Source organism: Xyrauchen texanus, chromosome 43, assembly GCF_025860055.1.
Source record: "Xyrauchen texanus isolate HMW12.3.18 chromosome 43, RBS_HiC_50CHRs, whole genome shotgun sequence".
Classification (NCBI taxonomy): domain Eukaryota; kingdom Metazoa; phylum Chordata; class Actinopteri; order Cypriniformes; family Catostomidae; genus Xyrauchen; species Xyrauchen texanus.
This window is the reverse complement of record NC_068318.1, coordinates 14651390-14673989: the sequence shown is the minus strand read 5'-3', so window position 1 is coordinate 14673989 and position 22600 is coordinate 14651390. Positions and strand designations below refer to the sequence as shown.

The 22600-nt window shown below is 37.7% G+C and overlaps 1 protein-coding gene across 2 annotated transcripts in view; it reads left to right on the top strand.

Annotated features, from left to right (window-relative positions):
* LOC127635949 (calsenilin-like) overlaps positions 1-21146 on the top strand; it is a 132010-nt gene extending 110864 nt beyond the window's left edge. Inside the window, exons 1-8 of one of the 2 annotated variants that reach the window (XM_052116259.1) lie at positions 12183-12279; positions 13452-13576; positions 16377-16446; positions 20031-20101; positions 20304-20411; positions 20507-20611; positions 20702-20764; positions 21099-21146. In XM_052116259.1, coding sequence (XP_051972219.1) covers positions 12183-12279; positions 13452-13576; positions 16377-16446; positions 20031-20101; positions 20304-20411; positions 20507-20611; positions 20702-20764; positions 21099-21146 — 687 coding nt within the window. Of the gene's footprint in view, positions 1-12182; positions 12280-13451; positions 13577-16376; positions 16447-20030; positions 20102-20303; positions 20412-20506; positions 20612-20701; positions 20765-21098 lie in introns of those variants that run through there. The other variant, XM_052116258.1, reaches the window with a different exon arrangement.
* Positions 21147-22600: the final 1454 nt, after the last annotated feature.

Genomic DNA, 22600 nt, shown 5'->3' with positions numbered 1-22600 from the left:
ATTTTAAAATTAATATATAATATCCATATGTTGAAAAAGACAAATTCTTTCATGGGGTGAAAAAGTTTTTCATCTTTTTCACATGACTTTAGAAAGAACTGCACTATTTAAGTTAATGTAACTAGATGCAAGTAGAATTAACTTAGATATGTTATTTAATTTATGTTGATTCAACATATTAATTTGAATTGAATGTACTCAAGTATTTGTCATAGAGTTTAAATAATGACGATTATAACTGATTCTAGGTCAATCATTAAATAAACTTATTTCTCCACAGAAATGCATATATACCTTCACTTCAGTTGCACATGCATAAAAAGCGAGAGTGTTGACAGGGTCCAACTTGACCAAAGGGGACACAGATCATCATAATGGTGACATCACTAGAAACAACTTATTGCAACAAAAAACATTATAAATACTACAAAAGAGCTAAAACCTCTATGAATTGTTAATAAAATTGTTAATTGTTAAAGTACAATTTTGTACTCAATTGTTTGAGTTATTAACACTTAAAATAAAAGGTTATGAGTTATGAGCACAAAACGTGACATTTCAAGAAATACTTAATTAAGAAAACTTGATTTTTCAACATAAGGGTTTACAGTGTGGAGTTCTAGAATGGCATACTACTACTCTTACTGTTTCCAACTTTCTACCATAGCTATATACTGCTGAATTGAGAAAAAGTAAGAGTAGTATTGAAGTGTGCTATTTCGAACTCAGCAAATCTGTTTAATTTTTTTTTTATAGACAGTGCATACTGTGTAGTATACAGTTTGTATTATGCTAGTATTCTATTACTAAACTACACTGAACTAAAAAAGTATTATTGAAACTCCAATAGATCAGCCCATGTTTTCTTAATTTTCTCATTGATTTATATTGTTTTGAGTTTTCTATTTATCCCTCAGCAGAGGGCATGCGTATGTGGATCAAGATTTCATGATCAAAATGCTGACAATTCTTTTTGAATGTAGGATATAAAGTATGGTTTATTAGTGTAGTATTAAACTGCATAAAAATTCAAAGATAATTATCATTTTAAAGGGATAATTCACACAATAATGAGAATTCTGTCATCTTTTATTTACCCTTATGTTATTCCAAACTTATATTACTTTCGTTCTTTTGTGGAATATGAAATGTGATGTTTAACAGAATGACAATCCCCATTCACTTTCAGTGCATCATTTTTACACACAATAAAAATGAATGATGACTGAGGCTGTCAGTCCCTAACAGTCTGCTTAACATCTCATTTTGTGTTCCTCGGAAGAAAAAAAGAAGTCAAGTCATACCGATTAAGATCAACATGATCCAGTATCCTTTAGAGAATGTTATGGTTTTGTTTTATGACAATCAGTCCAATGCAGCATGTTCATGATTCACACTTTTACACATCACTTAGTGATCCTGAGATTCACTTTGCTAGGTGCAGTACTTTGTTATAATTACATCTATGATGGTTCTCCCATGATTCCCCACATAAACAATGTATAAATACTTGCAGATCTAAAAGTAATACCCCATGTCTGATGTATCTAACTCATAGACTATAATGCTGTTTCAGCATCAAGGCCATTAAATTAAGAGCTACACTGAGTTTTAATCACTTGCATGGAGACACTCCCTTGCAGTGGCGGGCTGAGCATTAAAAGTCTAGGTAGGCCTTCAGTGTGATCCATGCCACTAGTCTTAGTTAACTAGAAGTTAAGAAAACACAGTTTCACAATGAATAAGACACCCTATGCCCCATGTCGCAGCTAACTAATAATACCAATTGACATTTTAAAAACTTGAAATGACACTTAATGCTCAAGCAAGCCTAATTTTAACTGCAGCATAACTGTATTGTGAAATGAACATCTCCTGAACAGACATTCAAAAATCATAATTTTTCATATGAATTTACCAAGGAGGTCTATAATACCTGGAAAAATGTATCTAATAATATTTGCAATTTAAATGTTGCTTGCAATATATTTTGTTTCGTCAGTGTATACGGTTATGTTGCGTTCCATTCAAGTTGGATGTGGGATATTCCTACTTCCATTGCCTGATATTCAAAAGATGACATTTAAGGAAACAAAACTGCAATGCTTCCGTTTGCTTAGCAGGGGTTTGAAACTCATTAGAGATGTCTCCTAGCAACTCAACTGATAAACAATGCTGCAGTGCTAGCATTTGTGCTTCAAGTGTTCGATTATCAAAAGAGATTATAATGTTTTATACACCTGCTCCTGCTGGCGTTTGTTAAACAAGCTTTATTATCATGTAATGTGGAAACAATAACTCATTTATCAATATTACTTAATAAAGTAAATGTTCATCACTTACTTTGTATATCTCCCTGAGTGTCGACATGTTTGTGTGACATCATGCACCTGCATCTCGGCGAAATCAAAGTTGAGAATTTCTGCACAAGCCTACAAGTTGTAATTCTGACTTCAAGATACATTCCATTTAACTTTTCCTAGTAGGAATTTGGAAAATTCGACATTCCGAGTTGTATGGAACGCAGCACTACTTTTCAAAACTTGATCCGACACTGAATAGCAGCCTAATTTACACTTAGAAAGCAAAAAGCACTTACCAATTTGCTTGAAGTGAAAATCAGTCCTCCTTTCCTGATAAAAAAAAATGAAGCAGTCACACGGTAATGTAGAACATCTTGTGTTTTTAAATCTATAAGGATCTCTTTCTCAATGGTAATAGTGGCAGTGATGACAGACGACTTGTCAGCAAGATATGGCGCTTTTCGCTTAAAGATTTCGCCACTTAAAGCGTGATTGCGTCACTCAAGGCCTGCTAGAAGGCCTCAACCAGGACATATCCTAAAGATCACACCCACCAAGAACAAATAAATCAATCTGATTGGCTGATGTATCTGACAATCTGACTTCAGTTGCTCATTCATTTGCACTGTTGAGGGATTCTATAGAAATTCTGAAGGCCTGACAGGGTGGAGCTCAGACTCACACACTGCATGTGATTTGTGAAATAGTTGTCACACTTCTCTTGTATGCATCAAGGAATAAATTCTGACTGGATAAACTTTTAGTTTTTCTCTATTTGTTTGTAGATTAATTATGAGTGTAAAGAGATTCAAAACACATAGGCAAAAAGGTGATTGAGAATGAAAGGATGAAAATGATGTATTTATTTGGAATGTTAGGCCAGCAGAGAAGGCTTTGCTGGCCCTGAGAATTCGCCACTGCTCCCTTGAGATAATATTCACCCTCACGCACACTGTAAAGACTCTGCAACGCATCACCTAATAGAAACTACAAAGTTTGGCACAACAGTTTCCTAATCACAAACAATATGCACAGTTGCATTTCTCCTTATCTCAGTGGATCAGCACTGGATTTGTATTTCAGCTGTGCAGTTGTATATTTTATGTATATACAGTATTTAGTCTGCATTTATTACTATTTATAATTTTGCTCCTGTCCTACATCACTTACTGTAGCTTGGATAGATATCAAGCAATTCTTGTCTGTGCACATCAGTAATCGTAACTTGCATACAGACAGAGAAAGTTGGTTTTGCAAGTTGTCAGTGCCAGTGGCTTGTCCTCTATGCTCTATTGATTTACCCCAATGCTCACTGATGCCTATGCTCGGTTTAAACTCATGCATTAATAAGTGCAAAGTCATCAGCAATCAGCTATCCTTTTCTCCATCACACATTTATGCACTCAGGTCCATAAAATGATGGGTAAAGTTTTTTCATGTTATAAATCTTTAATATCTTCCCTAAAGTATGTGGGCCTATTCTCATATTATTCTCAACACATTTAAACTTCAATTAAAAGTATAGTTAAAAAAGGCAAATATGCTAGATGACAATCAGTCAGGCTTCAAAAGCAGACATTCAATTGAGACTGCTTTGAATGAATCCAGAGGGATGTCATGAAAATGTGGTTCAGGTGTCATAGCAGTTCTAAGGTGAAATGTTCAATGTGTGATGCTAAAAGTAAGTTAAATGTTCTCCCAAACAGATGAGGCTTTAAGGTTAGATAAAATAAAAATCTCCCTACCCTAAACTTTAAACATAACTGATAGTGTCATAAAAAAAGCAAATGTGAGTTGAAAAGCAGATGAGGTTTTTAAAGGTTAATGCTCTATAGGGTATTAAAACAACATAACCTACAGTACATCCTACCCTAAATCCTAAACCTAAACCCAATAGTATCATAAAAGCAAATGTAAGATGAAAAACATCATTTTGTGGTGCATCTATGACACCTCATTTGGCTCACGTCAATTTGTGTGCTCTTCCGGACTCATACCCCAGCATTGAAAGCACAATGCTCTGTCAGTTGAGCTACTGCACAATTTAATTGTGATTGAACAAGCTTGTAAATGCAGTTGGTTATGTAATGCAAATGTTGAAATGTATCAACTTACAAGTCATATGCTATATGGTAAAAGTGTATAGATGTCATATGATAGGATTGTGTGAGGAACAGGGCATCTGTCGTTTTACTTGTGATTATTGAGAAAGTGAATAATAGGCATTGTTGTAGCACCTCATGTGTTCATTTCACCAGGAAACTGCAACGATACATGGAACAAAATAATTTAGCAAAAATGTAGGTTTAGAAGCAGGTGGGTTGTGCTTTTTTTTTTTCGTGGCATGCTTCCCTGTGATTGTTTTTTAAATTAATTTGTAAAATCTAAAGTATCACAGCTTCATTTCCCTTTGCTTGTCTGTCATCCATCTATCAATCAAAATATTTCAGTTTTCAAAATTCAAACGATATAGTTTTGTGGGGGAACAGACCTACAGACCCAAATTGCACAATTTGTCAGTCACTCACTGTGTTTTCTGAGACACAAAGTTGTATTCCTGCAGGGGGCACACAGAACACAGAATCCTTTAGGGTGAAAATAATGTCTGCCACTATTTGCACTGGGGTGCAAATAGCATCTGCCTAAAAAAATATAGAAACAAGGACAGACACATGATTGGGTGGGACAATTCACCCTCTTCACTGGATTCTACACCAATTATTTTTAAGGTCATCATAAAGATATTTTATTTAAATAACTTTGATTAGTCAGATCAAAATTAATTCTAAGATAAATAGACAGCAGTTTGACCTATGTTTTAAAAAGATAAAAGTTTAGAGAAATGCTCAGACAAGACTTGCACAGCGTTTTCATGCACTGAAGATCCATAAAGCAGTCATAAAGTCCTTCCTCTAATGCATAAAACTGAAAAGCACATTAAGTGAAGTAGACTGGGGCAGTTATGTTATGGGTTCTTTATGGATATTTTAATAGGTTTAAGATTCTGAGGATTGACATTACAATGGAAGTTTAATTTTGGAATTGTCTAGTCAGCCCAGTCATAGTCTGAAGAATATGACTTGCAGAAAGCCACATATCAAGTCATAAAAAGTTTTTGAACATTAGATGTTCCCATTTTAGACAAATTGGTAAAACTTTATAATAACTTTAATTTACAAGTTATTATTTTAGCTCAACAATGTCAGTACTGTTATTCTACAGACAGACTTTTTCCAAAATCTCTTAACTAAGATTAACCAAAATTATAAATATTGACCTTTCTTACACATTTTATGTCAGGTTTTGGAGTAGAGAGGCGATGAATCAGAATAAGTACTGTAAATGAAAACAAAACAAACAAAAACTACCACGAGGTGGAAAGTAACCATTCAGGACAGGCACTCAAGACTGGCTGGGCTGGAGGAACTGTACAATACAGGACTGGACTGGACTCGACTAGACAAGATTGGTCTGGACCAGACCAACAAGACACACACAGAACAGAAAAAGTCCAAAATTAACTGGCAGGGGATAGAAAACACAGTGAGTTTAAATAGGGAAGGAAACGAGGAGGTAATGAGTGAAAGCAGGTGAAGCAAATAAACTAATAACAAAGAAATGAGAAGGCGAGGTCTAGACAAGAGACAGGAGAGCACATGGCAAACAAACCTGACAGAAGCCATGTGTTCACACCAAGCTCAATGACAAGACATAGAGTGCATGGCCAATGAAAACATCACTGACGATGTGTTCAAACAAAAGACAAGACAGGGGAGTGCATGGCAAAAGATCCGATCCTAAAGCCATGAGCTCACAAAGATGAGACATGGCACACAAGTATCCGGATCCCGACTCAGAAACAAAACCAAACCAGACTGCAGAGTCAGGATCCAGACACCATGCTCCGAACATGTAAACCAAACTGGACAGAAGAGCGCACGGCAAGGAATAAAACGGCAAAACCATACTCTCACATGAAAAACAGAACATGAGTGTCATGCAAACTAGGGTTGGCCAGGCAGCACAGACCAGGTTGAGGCAGGCGGCACAGCACAGGGTGAGGCAGTCAGGACGGACCAGGGCAGGACAGGAGGCTCAGGAAATACCAACCAAGGGAGGGAGGATGGGGGAATCCAGTGGGAAGACTTCAGAAAGTTGGAGGGTTCCAGCGGCCTGGGAGGAGGCTTGAGGAAGAGGGCAGGGTCCATTGGCATGGGAGAAGGGTCCAGATAGGGGCACGGTCCAGTGGAACAGGAACGAGGTCAGGCACAGTGGCCACTGGCAATGGTTCAGACTGGGTAGCGGTGACTGCTGGCGAAGGGTCAGATTGGGCAGCAGCAGCCGCTGGTGAAGAGTCAGACTGGGTGGCTACTGGACAGACTCGTCGATGGCCACAGGGGACTGGACAGACTTTTTGACGGCCACAGGGGACTGGACAGACTTGTCAACAGCCACAGGGTACTGGACAAAATGGGCGGCAACTGCAGGGAACATGACTGTGGCCGCTGGTGAATGGACAGGCTTGTCGATGCCACAGGGGACTGGATAGACTGGCAGATGACTGCAGGGGAATTGATGTTGGCCGCTGGTGAGGGGTCAGACTGGGGGATGGCCACCAATAAGGTAGATGGAATGTTGGCGGCCTCTAGGGAAGCTGTAGCAGATTTGAACCCCTCCTGGCAAGCTGCAGCAGACATAGGAACTCGTCTCGTGCTGCTTCTGTGAGCAATGGGAAGAACTGCTGCAAACTCAGCCGCCTCCTGGTCGTTAGCAGCTGGCCCCTCCACCTCCTGACGGTTAGCAACTGGCTCCTCTATTTCCTGGTGGTCCACAACTGGCACCTCCGCCTCCGCCTCCTGGTGGTCAGCACCAGACCGTTGCTGACTGTAAATGGGCTTTTTTAACATAAATGAAAATAAAACTAATGAAAAGTAATTAGAGGGGGAAAGTAACAGTCCAGGCCAAGCGCTGAAGACTGGCAGGACTGGATGAACTGGACAAGACTGGACCAGATCAGACTGGACTGGACTGGACTGGGCCAACAGGACACACACCTAACAGGGAAACATCCTAAATTAAATGGCACAGGACAGGAAACACTGTTTGAAATAAGGAGGGTAACGAGGGAAAGCAGGTGAAGCAAATTATCTAATAACTAGGAAACGAGGGGGCAGTGTCTAGACAAGAGACAGGAGAGCACATGCAAACAAACCTGACAGAAGCCATGTGCTCACACCGAACACAATGACAAGACACTAGAGCGGGGGTACTCAATAGGCGGACCGCGGTCTGCATCCGGACCCAGATGCAAAACAATTTGGACCGAAGCCAAAATCAACATTATATAATTTAGTCATGATCCAAGCGAGTTTTCATTGGTGCGTGATTTCACGTCTATATTGTTTTCCTACTAGATGTGGTTTATCTATCTTCTGTGTCTGTCCAATCCAAAGATCCAATCAGGAGCTGTAATAACTGTAATCACCATGACAACTCACTCACTCGTTGGCCGCTGTGTGTGTGTGTGTGTCATTCGCAACGCAGGCGCTAATCCATCTGCGGTACCTGTTTCCTTGCAAGCGAAAATCATGGCGTGCTCAAAACCTGACAAAAAGAGAAAAGTCGATTCTGAAAATCGCGAATTTAAGACAGAGTGGACTGACAGTTATGCATTTGTGCTGCCGGCGGGGAGCACAAAACCAATGTGTTTAATTTGCAACGAGACGGTTGCCATTGTCAAGAGTGGTAACGTGAAACGTCAACATATTGTTGTGAGTCTGCCTTTTCAACCATGAATATGGTGAAAAACAAATACAGGAGCACCCTCAGTAATGAACACTTACATCAGTGCCTCCGCCTGGCCCTCACACCTTTTATGCCCAAGTTTAAAGAACTGGTGGCACAAAAAAGGTGTCACTTTTCACACTAATAAGGCCAGACCACATCACCTTTTGTACATAGTTTGAACGTTTTGTGGGATTTACCACCTTTTTTGTTGGAGTTCTGTTTTTGGATTTTGACTATCACTGTTCCGGACCCTGGACGCAAGGAACATTTGGTGAGTGGACCTTTTAGGTTTCTAATTGAGTACCCCTGCACTAGAGCATATAGTCAATTAAACCATCACTGACCATGTGCTCAAACAAAACATAAAAGACAAGTCAGAGGAGCGCATGGCAAAAGAACCTATCCTAAAGCATGCATTCACAAAGACGAGACATGAAGCAGGAGTATTCAGATTCCAACTCCATGCTCCAAACATGTAAACACAGACTGGATAGAAGATCACACGGCAAGGAATAAAATGCCAAAACCGTGCGCTCAGACTAAAAACACAGAACAGGATCCTGGATCCAGGATACTTTCACCACAATAAACATAACTGACAAGGTGACAGGACCCAAATATTTTAAGCCACATTCACCAAACTTTGCACAGACTTTAAGGCTGTTCTGAAATTCTGTTCTGCTATATCTTTTCTAACTGATCAGAATTATGATTTTCGCACAGCGGACAATCCATAAAAAATCCCATTGACTTGATTGAATGTTCAAAGGAGCCAACGTAATGTTCAGAAATTCAAATCTATCTATCCATCCATTCATCTATCTATCTGTCTGTCTCTCTGTCCGTTCATCTCACAGTTTATTTAGCTAGCAAGTTGTTTATCTCGTAATGAATAAACAATCAAGCTTACAGGGGTGTAAAGTAACAAATTACAAATACTCACATTACTGTAATTAAGTAGTTTTTCCCAGGAATTTTACTTTTTTAAGTAGTTTAAAAATTGTATACTTTTATTTTTACTTGAGTATATTTTAAGTGCTGTAACTGTACTTTTACTGCGCTATTTTCCCACCATCTGTGTTCGCTACTTCCCCGTTCTGACTTAATGTGATTGGCTAGTGAGAGTGTGACTCCCATCAAATCAAATCACACACTTGAACAGCAGCTGTAGATCTGGTGCCAACTGTGGAGGATGCCTCAACACCTGGGTATTATTATGGGCATTTCACTCGGAAAACTTTGCTTGACTGTGGCATTAAGGCGATGTTATCAATAGAGCTGGGCAATAAAACAATCTTGATGTTTATTTGAAAAATAAAAAAAGATAGATAGATATCGATGATAAACGTTTGAGTAATTTTCTATATTTAGCCAATATTATACATCTAGAACAGGTGTGTTCATTACATCGATCGCGATAGCAAGACAAGGTTGATAATAAAAAATTGTCGACAAAAGTTTTTGTAAAAAAAGATGCATTTATCTGAGCAGCATATAAGATATTTATACTTGCTTTTAGAGAATAGATCTTGAATACAAGTATATTTTGTCTTTACTGCACTCGCAGAAGTATAACCAAGTAAAAAATACACTTATATTTAAAATGTATTCTCTTAAAAGCAAGTCTAAATATCTTATATGTTGCTTCTCAATTAAATGTATCTTGTTTTAAGGATTTTTAGACATTTTAAATGGAAAACAAGACAAAAACACTTGATAACAATAGGATTTTTTTTGCGGTGAATTTCTTTACTGAATTAAACGTATAAAATATTTTTCCCACTTTGATTCAGTGAATGTCATTCAGAGGTATTTTTAAAAGATGATTTTTCCTCTTTATTGTAAGCACATTTAATACAAACTTTTAAGTCAGGACACAAGCAGAATAATCGGTTAAGAGCTAATGATTAATTGTTGAAATAATCACTGAATAGTCTAATAATCGTTAGATTAATCGGTTATCAAAATAATCGTTAGTTGCAGCCTTAAAAGATACCAGAACTAAATCATTGTGGAACATTGTATCTCAACAGGAGGACAATCGCCCCCCACTCAAAAATGAAAATTCTCTCAACATTTACTCACCCTCATGCCATTCTAGATGTGTATGACTTTCTTTCTTCAGAACACAAATTCAGATTTTTTGAAAAATATTTCAGCTCTGTAGGCCCATACAATACAAGTGAATGGATGCCAAAATTTTGATGCTACAAAAAAGCACATAAATACAGCATAAAAGTAATCCATATGACTCCAGTTGTTAAATCCATGTCTTCAGAAGTGATATGTTAGGTGTGGGTGAGAAACAGATCAATATTTAAGTGCATTTTTTCTAGAAATTCTTCACCCTGCTCAGTAGATGGCGATATGAATGAAGAATGTGAATCACCAAAAACAAAAGAAGATTGACTGAGCAGGAAGGAGAATTTATATTAAAAATGTACTTAAATATGGATCTGTTTCTCACTAAACCTATCATATCCCTTCTGAAGTCATGGATTTAACCACTGGAGTCACATGGATTAGGCTACCTTTATGCTGACTTAAGTGATTTTTGGAGCTTCAAACTTTTGGCACCCATTCACTTGTATTGTATGAACCAAAAGAGCAGAAATATTCTTCTAAAAAAACAAACAATTTGTTTTCTGCTGAAGAAAGAAAGTCGTACACATCCGGGATGGCATAAGGGTGACTAAAAATTGAGAGAAATTTCATTTTTGTTTGAAATAGTTCTTTAATGCCTGTACCAAACCACTGCTCTACCACCTCTATTTTGCGGGATATAATGCACCAAGTATCACTGCTTTTTTTGTGGTTTTCATATTTTTTCTATTTTTTTCTTTTTGCATTTCTTGCATTGTTTTGAACATGTTTTATGATTAACAGTAACTCTCTCTGTCAGCATTAAGGGAAATTTAGACCCTGCACATAAACTGATTTTAATGTTATTGTTTCATACATTATGATATTGAAAATAACTTTCATCTTTTTATTTCTGTAATCATGTCACCCTTTTATTTATTTTTTTAAATCAGATTCATGTAGTGTTTACAGTATCATAGATAAGTGATGTATTTTAAAAGTTGTCAATCACAAACACCTATGAAATACCTATATGTTTATACTTTCTGGCAATCAGCCATGAAAGGGAATGTAAATTATGGTATGTGTGCTACATTTTTAATATGAGTATTATTTTTACTTGAGTATTATTTTTCAGTACTCTTTCCACCCCTGCAAGCTTACATCAAAGTTTGTCTACAAACTTTATCTATCTAGTAAACAAATATTGTATTATATAGTGCATTGCACAACATTAGTTAAGTGTATATTCAGAAGTTTGAAATGGCATGAAACTTTTATATTCATACTTATTCATGCTTGTACATGAACACTAATCTGTTAAGCATTACTGTTTAATGTTTGTTGACTTATTAATAAAGATAATATAAAGTGTTTCTGTCAAGCTATTATCTTTATAGTGTTATAATGGTGATAATAGTACATTAAAGGTATGTGTTTTTCAGTGGGAGCAGAAATCAATTTATCTGTTAATATACATGCTCATATTATGGCTGGCTCATCATTGTGCATTATATGCATAGAGAAGAGGGAGTGTCTGTGTCTTGAGATCAGTCTCTCTTAGTACTCCATATGGAAAATAAGGTCAGTGAAGGACCGTGACTCACTAGTCTTTGGAGACCAAAGCCGCAAGAGGTTTACGTACAAGATGCTGTTTATGGATTTACATGGACGAGGACAGAACTCAAACATATCCATTTTTTGACTTTTAAAGACAGCTTGTAATTGTGTTATATGTTAATCCATAGTGCATGCATTGCTTTGTCTGGATATACCAATGACGAATTAGTTATTGTGGTTTTGTGAGTGTAAAGGAGTGTGGCATTGTTTCAGAAGTGGACCCTCGACTTACCAAACAAGATACAGAGAGCATGGAGAAAGAATTCGGTTTTGTTGCATGTCTTGAAATCGTTTAGCTGAAATCCAGCATGACCTTGTGACCACTGTGAATGTTCCTAAAGGAATCCTAAAGTTGATCGCAGTTGGCCCTTATTTGCACAAACCTTGGCAATGGATATTCAGGGCATGGAACTGTTTGCAAGTGCTGTAGTGCTTCTTATGTTTATAATGGTGCTCAAACAGTTTCGCACATATGACCCATTGGATGGTAAGAACCACAGGATGGCTTTCGGGTATCCCCTTGTTATCTGTAAAAACAAAAAGAGAAAATATGCAGTTGTTACCTGTTATCTGACCAGTCTCTTAAAAATGAATTGCATTGGTGTAACCCCATATAGTTATGTTGATTCAGTCATATTAAATATTATTTTTGATTTAAGGAAAATTATTTAATTTACAGTAGCTGTTACATAAAACACTGTTTACAGTGTTTATCTGCTGCTGTTTTTATTGATGCTGCAATTGCTGTAAAACTGTTTTGTAAGGTGACCTTAAAATTTGCTTTGTGTGGTAACATCTAAATGAACTGGTTACACCAGTGGTTCTCAACAGGGCGGATATTATCATATCCCTTCTTCAGCTATATTACATTTACAATAGGCTACATTAGGGGAATGAGGGAATTTATGGAATATAATAATTTGTTACAACTTATAACTATTTATAGTTTGTATTTTATTAAATTTTTTTACATGTGTTTAGAGTAGGTCTACTGTTTATAATTACAAAAATGCCATAGTTTGTTTTATAGAAATCATGTTGCATCTAACCATGGTAGTGAAGATGCTTCAATGTGCTTGCTTACTAGGGTCATGAAAAAAAGGTTGAGAACCACTGGGTTACACTAACAAATGTTCCTTTTTAAGCATTATATCAATTAGAAATAGCTCTTTAAAATTAAAGTTCACCCAAAATTGAATACAAAAAGAGATTGAAAAAGTTGCAATGAAAGTGAATAATGACTGAGACTAACATTCGCATGCATTCATCTAATGTCATGTAATCTTGGTGCAATCCAGCTAATTTATTTTTCTCCATTTCTCCGTTCTCTTTATATCTTCTTTGAATTTCCTCCCTTCCCTCTGTATATGTTCTCTCATTCCACATAGATGGTGAGTAGATGTCTAAATCCCATTCTACCCTGTCGGTTTCCCTAGAGCTCCTCTTCCCTTGTTTATAATGTCTGTTTTTATCTTCCTTATTTCAACCCCACACCTGTGGTTTTCCTGCACACCTTCCACCAGACCTTCATGTTTCTCTCCTTAGGAAGTCCTCTCCTTAGTGGCACCCAACTGATATCAGTCACTTACCACCTCCACACTCCCTCATCTCCCTTCTCTTTTGGTCCCCCCGTCTTCCCCTTCTCACTCTCTCTAACAGACAGAATTGATGGTGATCTGGAGTTGTCCATGGTGCGACATCAGCCAGAGGGTCTGGAGCAGCTGCAGGCTCAGACAAAGTTCACAAGGAAGGAGCTGCAGTCACTCTACAGAGGTTTTAAAAATGTGAGCCTGTTGTCACTCAAGAGCCAAGAATTTCTATGAAGATTCTTAAAGTGATAGTTCATCCAAAAATGAAAATTCATCATTTACTCACCCTTGAGTCATTCCAAACCTGTAAGATATGTCCATATATCCTTTATTTCTTATGTGGAAAACTAAATATAAATAAAAAAAATAAATACTTTGCTTTGCCATTATGAAAGTGAATAGTGACTCTCTCAAAGCTTGAAAAAAAAAGACAATAAAAACACCAAAAAAAGTATCAATAAAGTAATCAACTCTCATTGGAATGTTTTTATCAACACAGCCACCATAATTGATATTAGTTCTATTTTTTTTATAATTATTGGATTTGATTTGAGAGAGAATAACAACTTTCCTTTTGTTGTTCTCTCTTAATGAAATATTATGATCGTATCGCTTCGGAAGACTTGGAATTTAGTGCATCCAGTCTGTCTTTTTCAAGCTTGACAGACTTGAGTCACTATTCACTGAGATCGTTTGCATGTATACTAATTTCAGTTGGACTAAAGCATTAATTTGTCTTTTTAAAAATCTCATGCTAACGTATTAGTCTGACTGAAATCATACCAGTCTGTTTTTTGCTAAATCGAACAAACAGACCTAGATAATGCATTGTATATTGGTTCATCTAGCATTTATACACGTCAATCCGTCCGCAATAGGCCTCGGCATTATGCGCATGCTCTGAAAAACAGGTGCCGCGCGACGTGTATTTAACCCAGAAGTTGAATGCTCTTCTTCTCACAAAGCAGAGAAGAAGAGCAAAAACAACTACAACAACACTGGGGTGCATTTCATCAGAAGTGATCATCCCTATGCCCTATACCCTTCAAAGACTTTACCATCCACTTTAAGAGCTTTGAACGGCTGAAAAAGAAATTCACATTTTAATTCATTTTTATTGGAAATTCTGTTTAAAGCGATATTACAGCATACCTACAATGATTATTCTCACTTCAAAGTGCCCTTCAGAGACTGATTTATCTCGTTTGTAATGCAGGGACACATGGCGAATGCTAGAAATGTTCATTTTTGGATGGATCAGCAGTCTGTAAACCATTCACACCTGTAACACATTGATGTGCCTCTAATTATTATTCTTTTGTCCATTGACTAATCCTCCTATCTGTCTGCCTAGTAATACTTATATCATACATGTAAATGTGCATCACTCAACACCAATCTTTGCGGAAACAATAAATATCTTTTTTTAATAAAACAAGTATATAAAAAACACTTTTTCATGATCTTACATGGACTATATTTATATCATTGTAAAGGGATCAATGGAAAGGAGGAGGCGAGAACTGGCTTGACAATATAAATAATAGTTTTAATGATAAACTTAAAAGACAAACACACACATGACGGACATGTCCATAAACGATCTCTCTCCCGCACGATCCTCTGCAGTCGACCTTTATCCCTCTCAGAGGCTTAATTAGCCTAATACGGGACCGGGTGTGTAGGATCACGACCCGGCCCCATCCTCCGCTCTGCCACATTCCTCCCTCATTCTCTCAGGCTGGGGAGCCCCCGGCCTGACGTACATCCCCTCTTTCCCTGGGGGAGGGCGTGCTTTAAGCCTAGTCTGCCGGCAGGTCATCCCCATCTACCTGGACGAGGGAGGGGACAAGGGGAGGGAAACATAAATAATTTAAATGGGGGGGTACTTCCTGTAACAGTGTAGTGCCCCCCCAAAAAAACAATAAAATGTAAACGAGAGGGAAAAGGCCAACGCAGAGCGGCAGTGCGAGAGAGAGAGGAGAGAGAGATGAAAAAAAAAAACCTACTCGCCGGTTCTCCGATACGCCATAGCTTGTTCCTTGGCCACGCCTCCACCCTCTGTCGGACGGCAGCTGCACCTCTCCGGGCGGATCAGAGGCAGACCTCCAGCCCCTGGCGGACGGAACGCCCAGCCGTGTTTTCGGGGAACAGAAGGGGTCTCCCCCGCCCCTGGCAGCAGTTCTCCCGCTCCTGCCGGTCGGCAGCAAGCCCCTCCCCGCTCATGTGTATCCCATTCATAGAATGAGGTAAAAAGTATGATTTTTATTGAAAATGCAGCCTGAAGAAAAATATAGACAAACCAAATATTTTCTTAATCGTCTATTCTTTTCACGACATTTCTCCACGGACTAAAATTTTTTATAATGTTTTACACAGAGATTATAAGGATGAAAGTGAAGTAAAGCAGAGCTTGTATAGTTAGAACAATCCAGAAGCAAATTGTGAAATCTTCATCCTTCCGACTTCACCATAGGCACAACGGATATTGTGCATCTAATCTGCACCAAAATTATTGTGTCAAGAAGAAATGCACGTGGCTGTAAAGTTGGCCAAGTTGTTGTGGCTGTGTTCTTCAACGCACTACTATGATGCAAAATGTCAACCGGAAAACGTCTACGTCACGTCCTCAGCTGACGTCCTTTCTTCACCTATTCGATTGTGCATGGTGTCATATACTTGGACAGATAGATTAAGACTGCCGCTCGACATCACAAAAACCTGCGGTAGCTCGAATATAACTTCCCATGTAAACGTACTCAGCGGCTACGTTTACATGTATACCAATACAGTGATAATTGCAATAATCATAGTATAAGGAATATGTCATCATATGGCAAATAAGCCATGTGAAGACATTTTTACATTTTAACACTTTTAAACCAATAAAGAAATGACAGAATTTTAATTTTTGGGTGAATTATTATTCATTGTTATATAATTATACTTTTGAGTGAAAGTTTATTTTCAGTATGTCTGTCATTTTTCTATATAGGAGTGTCCCAGTGGACTGGTGGATGAGGAGACGTTTAAATCTATATATTCCCAGTTCTTCCCTCAAGGAGGTAGTGTGATATTGCATTTTCCACTTTCATTTGGTGGTTTTTGATTAGTGTAATTATTTTTTTTCTTTATTTTTTTACCACTTTGTGTTAATGAAACGCTTCAAGCTAATGCTACTGCTCAAAGTTGACTCAATATGAATATAACACATGGAGGTCCAAATTACTCAAAATTAAAGAAATGCATAAATACATACACAATCATTAAATACATCCTTAAAAAATGATAAAATCATCAAATGAATCATTCATTTACTAAATGACTTGCTAAATGTTCCCTGTATTTCATGTTAGAACTTGTATCCATTTTCTTTTAGTATCATATTTGGGTTGATTTTCCATTTAAGTATGAGCTGTGTCTCTTCCTTTTCATTTTCAGGGTTACAGTTATCGGGACATGAATCAACTACAGTGAATGTCACATTTCAAAATCAGTTTCTTTGTACATTCTGAGTTTAGGCCAAAACAAATTTCACACTGCAACTATGGCTCAGCTTGATACGAGAGAATTTTCATGTTAACTCGTGCAAATGAAGATGCCAACTAAAACGTTGACAATGAAGTAACCTTATTCACAGCAGCACCATCTTTAATATTTGACAGGAATGACAACAAGGCTGTAAGAGATAAACTTACAATCCCTTCAATGACCATTCTTAACAGTGTTGAGCAATGTGTTCAACTGGAGAATGCATGATGTTGATTCTGTGAGAAAAGGTCATTATTGAAGAGGACGTCCTACTTTAAAAGTTAAGTGATGTCCTGATAACCGTAATACTGAAAATTAAAAGACACAAAGCTTGTACTTTAAAATCTCTCCTCATTTACTCACCCCCATGCATCTCAGGTGTGTATACATTTCTTTCTTCTGCGGAACACAAACAAAGTTTTTAGAAGAATATTTCAGCTCTGCAGGTCCATACAATGCAAGTAAATGGTGACCAAAACTTTGAAGCTCAAAAATGCAGTCAAAGGCAACATTATATTAATCCATACGACTCAAGTGGTTTAATCAATGTCATCTGAAGCGATCCAATTGGTTTTGGGCGAGAACAGACCAAAATGTAACTCTTTTTTCACTATAAATCATGACAGTAGTCTCCTTGGCAATCATGATTTCAAGTTCGATTACACTTCCTATACAGGTCCTTCTCAAAAAATTAGCATATTGTGATAAAGGTCATTATTTTCCATAATGTAATGATAAAAACTAAACTTTCATATATTTTAGATTCATTGCACACCAACTGAAATATTTCAGGTCTTTTATTGTTTTAATACTGATGATTTTGGCATACAGCTCATGAAAACCCAAAATTCCTATCTCAAAAAATTAGCATATCATGAAAAGGGTCTCTAAACGAGCTATTAACCTAATCATCTGAACCAACTAATTAACTCTAAACACCTGCAAAAGATTCCTGAGGCTTTTAAAAACTCCCAGCCTGTTTCTTTACTCAAAACCGCAATCATGGGTAAGACTGCTGACCTGACTGCTGTCCAGAAGGCCATCATTGACACCCTCAAGCAAGAGGGTAAGACACCGAAAGAAATTTCTGAACAAATAGGCTGTTCCCAGAGTGCTGTATCAAGGCACCTCAGTGGGAAGTCTGTGGGAAGGAAAAAGTGTGGCAAAAACGCTGCACAACGAGAAGAGGTGACCGGACCCTGAGGAAGATTGTGGAGAAGGACCGATTCCAGACCTTGGGGACCTCGCGGAAGCAGTGGACTGAGTCTGGAGTAGAAACATCCCTGCATTCCCCAGGTCAAGCCACTTTTGAACCAGAAACAGCGGCAGAAGCGCCTGACCTGGGCTACAGAGAAGCAGCACTGGACTGTTGCTCAGTGGTCCAAAGTACTTTTTTCGGATGAAAGCAAATTTTGCATGTCATTCGGAAATCAAGGTGCCAGAGTCTGGAGGAAGACTGGGGAGAAGGAAATGCCAAAATGCCTGAAGTCCAGTGTCAAGTACCCACAGTCAGTGATGGTCTGGGGTGCCATGTCAGCTGCTGGTGTTGGTCCACTGTGTTTTATCAAGGGCAGGGTCAATGCAGCTAGCTATCAGGAGATTTTGGAGCACTTCATGCTTCCATCTGCTGAAAAGCTTTATGGAGATGAAGATTTCATTTTTCAGCACGACCTGGCACCTGCTCACAGTGCCAAAACCACTGGTAAATGGTTTACTGACCATGGTATTACTGTGCTCAATTGGCCTGCCAACTCTCCTGACCTGAACCCCATAGAGAATCTGTGGGATATTGTGAAGAGAAAGTTGAGAGACGCAAGACCCAACACTCTGGATGAGCTTAAGGCCGCTATCGAAGCATCCTGGGCCTCCATAACACCTCAGCAGTGCCACAGGCTGATTGCCTCCATGCCACGCCGCATTGAAGCAGTCATTTCTGCAAAAGGATTCCCGACCAAGTATTGAGTGCATAACTGAACATAATTATTTGAAGGTTGACTTTTTTGGTATTAAAAACACTTCTTTTATTGGTCGGATGAAATATGCTAATTTTTTGAGATAGGAATTTTGGGTTTTCATGAGCTGTATGCCAAAATCATCAGTATTAAAACAATAAAAGACCTGAAATATTTCAGTTGGTGTGCAATGAATCTAAAATATATAAAAGTTTAATTTTTATCATTACATTATGGAAAATAATGACCTTTATCACAATATGCAAATTTTTTGAGAAGGACCTGTAGTACCATCTAGGAAGTGTAATCAAGATTGAAATCATGATCTTCCCTAGAGATTGTAATGGCAAGATAAACCGAGAAAAAGGAGTTATATTTTGGACTGTTCTCACCCAAAACCGACTGGATCACTTCAGAAGACATTGATTAAATTACTGGAGATTATCTGCCTTTATCTGCTTTGTGGCGCTTCGAACTTCAGGCCACCATTCACTTGCATTGAAATGAGCTACAGAGCTGAGATATTCTTCTAAAAATCTTTGTTTGAGTTCTATAGAAGAAAGAAAGTCAGACACATCTGGGATGTATGATGGTGAATAATTTAGAGAATTTTCATTTTGGGGTAAACTATCCCTTTGGGCGGAAAAAAATCAATGAAATGGTAACCTCACTCCCATCGGGGTCACACCACCACTGTAACTGGTCCTGCTCAAACTGCTCCAAACGCGATTCAAACCGGTGTCGAATCGGTGTGGGAGGCGGGTACTCTAACAAGGAGGCTAAAGGCTACAGCCTCTAGCCTCAGTTGCTAGTGCACCTCTTGAGGCTAAGGGAGTGAGGTTTACACACTGCACAGCTACCATTACAAAAGTATGATGCTAAAATGAAAATGGATGCAAACTAGTGTTAAAATGAAATACAAGGGACATGTATTGATTTGTTTGGTGATTTCATTATTTATTTAATGTTTGTTTAATTATTAAATTATTATTTTACATATTTAATGATAATTTTAAATATGTATTTAATTTTGAGAAATTTGCATCTTCATTATAGCAGTGGATGAATGTTTAAAATATAAATAAAATAGTTATAGTTTTATATTGAATGTTATTAAATCCAGATGTTCTTTTAAAGAAATAGAGTTAAGGATTCATCTTTTCCAGATGCAACCATGTATGCACACTTCCTTTTCAATGCATTTGACATGGACCGAACTGGCTCTATCCGTTTTGAAGTAAGGAACCTTGTTAAATAGTGAAAGCCATTTTCAAAATGTTTATTTGTCATTTTACAGACTTTGTGCTATGTGTAAATCTGTTATGCTTCTGTACTTATCCCGTTAAATTAATTGTTTATATTCATATAAATCGTAAGATTAATCAAGCAAACCAGCACAACTGGGAAAATTAAGCACTTTAATACATGTGTTTTGACAGGACTTTGTAATCGGCCTCTCTGTTCTGCTTCGAGGATCTGTGACAGAGAAACTGAGGTGGGCCTTTAACCTTTATGACATTAATAAAGACGGCTACATCACCAAAGAGGTATTAAGGATCAGAGTTAACCGAATGGGCATAGCATCATTAGTTAAATGAGTTAGTTGTTGTTTATGCAATTAACATGCAATCACTTCCTTCAGGAAATGCTGGCCATCATGATGTCCATCTATGACATGATGGGCAGGCACACTTTTCCTTGTGTTAAAGAGGATGCTGCATTTAAACATGTGGAGAAATTCTTCCAGGTACTGCTCTTTCAGCAATCCAGTGTCATTCTTTGTCAGCCAGCCATGGCCACCTGCATGCAAAGTTCTGAAATCAGCTTTGTTTCACAGAAAATGGACCGAAACAGAGATGGCACGGTCACCATTGATGAGTTCATAGAGACCTGTCAGAAGGTAGGACAATGCGATTGTTTAAAGGGGTGATTTGATATAGAGTTCATTGTAAGAAAGTATACTGTAACTTCCAGAAGAGAACTCAATCTCTGTTTATTGAAACCAAGCTACAAAAAGGTTCACATAAAAATGCCACTTTAAATCATGCTGTTTTCATATCCTGTCTAGAAATATGTGAGGTTCGGTGTTGGATGTCAGTTAAATGTTGCCATTCCTTTTATTTATGTTGATATGGATGCTTGCACTGTCAGTGGGTGACAAACATATTCTCACTATAAACTGGCAGTAATAATCCGTGACTGACACATCTTTTCTCCCTCTGCCGTTTCATTAGGATGAAAACATTATGAGCTCCATGCAGCTGTTTGAGAATGTCATCTAGATCCCAGCATGAAGTGCACAAACATCCCTGCTCATTTACCACTCAACTCTCAGCATTGTTCCATTATTCCTCAACTGCTGCACAGGGACTCTTGCAGAAACATATCTATTTTGTACCTAGGCTTAGCACATCATCTGTAGCTTGTGAATGAATATTCTGATTGATCGTAGACTTATTGTCTAGAACCGACCCTGCACCAATTTAACAACTATATTCCAATTGTATACATTTGTATGTGACGCAGTTTATTGCTATTAATGTAGTATGGGGGGACTGATTATTTTTTATTTTATTTTTTTTTGTCTAGCTCTGTTTTGTATATTAGTATTTGTTTTTCTTGGCTAGTATTTGGTTATCTAGGTTACCAAGTTACACTTACATAGCTACTAGCTTGGCCATGTTAGCTACCACTTTTATCTGAAATGATATTCATATAATCTCTCCTGTGTGTAAAACTACACTGTAAAAATTTAATAGTGAAGTTTTGGGGGAACTTAATTTCACTTTTATCTATTCCAAATGATATTCTGAGAGAGCAGTTTATTAAAATAAATATGACCAGATCACAGTCTGCCATGGATCAACAACCACTGAAAATTCTACTTTTTGTTATTATTATATTAAATTAATAAACGTATTTTCATTTTCTTTAATAAACGTTATATTTTGTCCACCTTCTTTAGTTTGTCATCTCCCATTGTTTTGACAGCCTTGTGTATTATAAATAATGAATATGATAAACATTGCCTAAATTAACATCTTCTATTCTTGATGATAAATTAGAAAAGCTGTTTATGTTTGCATTTCAATCAGTAGGGTATCTTGAAAAGTGCAGTATGCTGTTAATGCATTCTACCAGAACCCTTATGGCAAATTGATTAATGTGAAAAAATGGAAGAAAAGAAAAAGGCTCATTATGTCTCCTATCACAGTTTGGGGTAAATTAAATGTGCAGTATATTGAACCTCAACTGGTTGAGACTGCAAAAAAATGTGTGCATTGCATGATCCCAGGCTACTATATTTTTTAAATTACAGTAAGTCAAGCCTTATAGTATTCCTGGTATGTCTACAATCAACAAGGTAAATATCTTTTGTAATGGTAATTTCATACAGTAATATAAAGTGTGTATTGATCTTGGAGCATTGTGCCTGCTGGCTCCTCTACAAAAATTACACGAGTTGTTGCTGTAGCTACCTCAACTGTCCAATCACAGAGCGTTTGTAAGCAGCCACTAATAGCCAATCCTTACCTTGGAGGCGGGAGCTGTCGGAATACGGGTGTGTAAAAGCAAGCTCGGAGTCTCTAATGGCGCTTTTCCATTACCAGTACCAGTACCAGCTCGCCTCGGCTTGCCTCGACTCGGCTCGCTTTTCGCTCCGTTTTCCATTGCAGACAGTACCGCCACAAATAATACCCGGTCGTCATAGCGACACCGCAGGAAACTGCCGTGA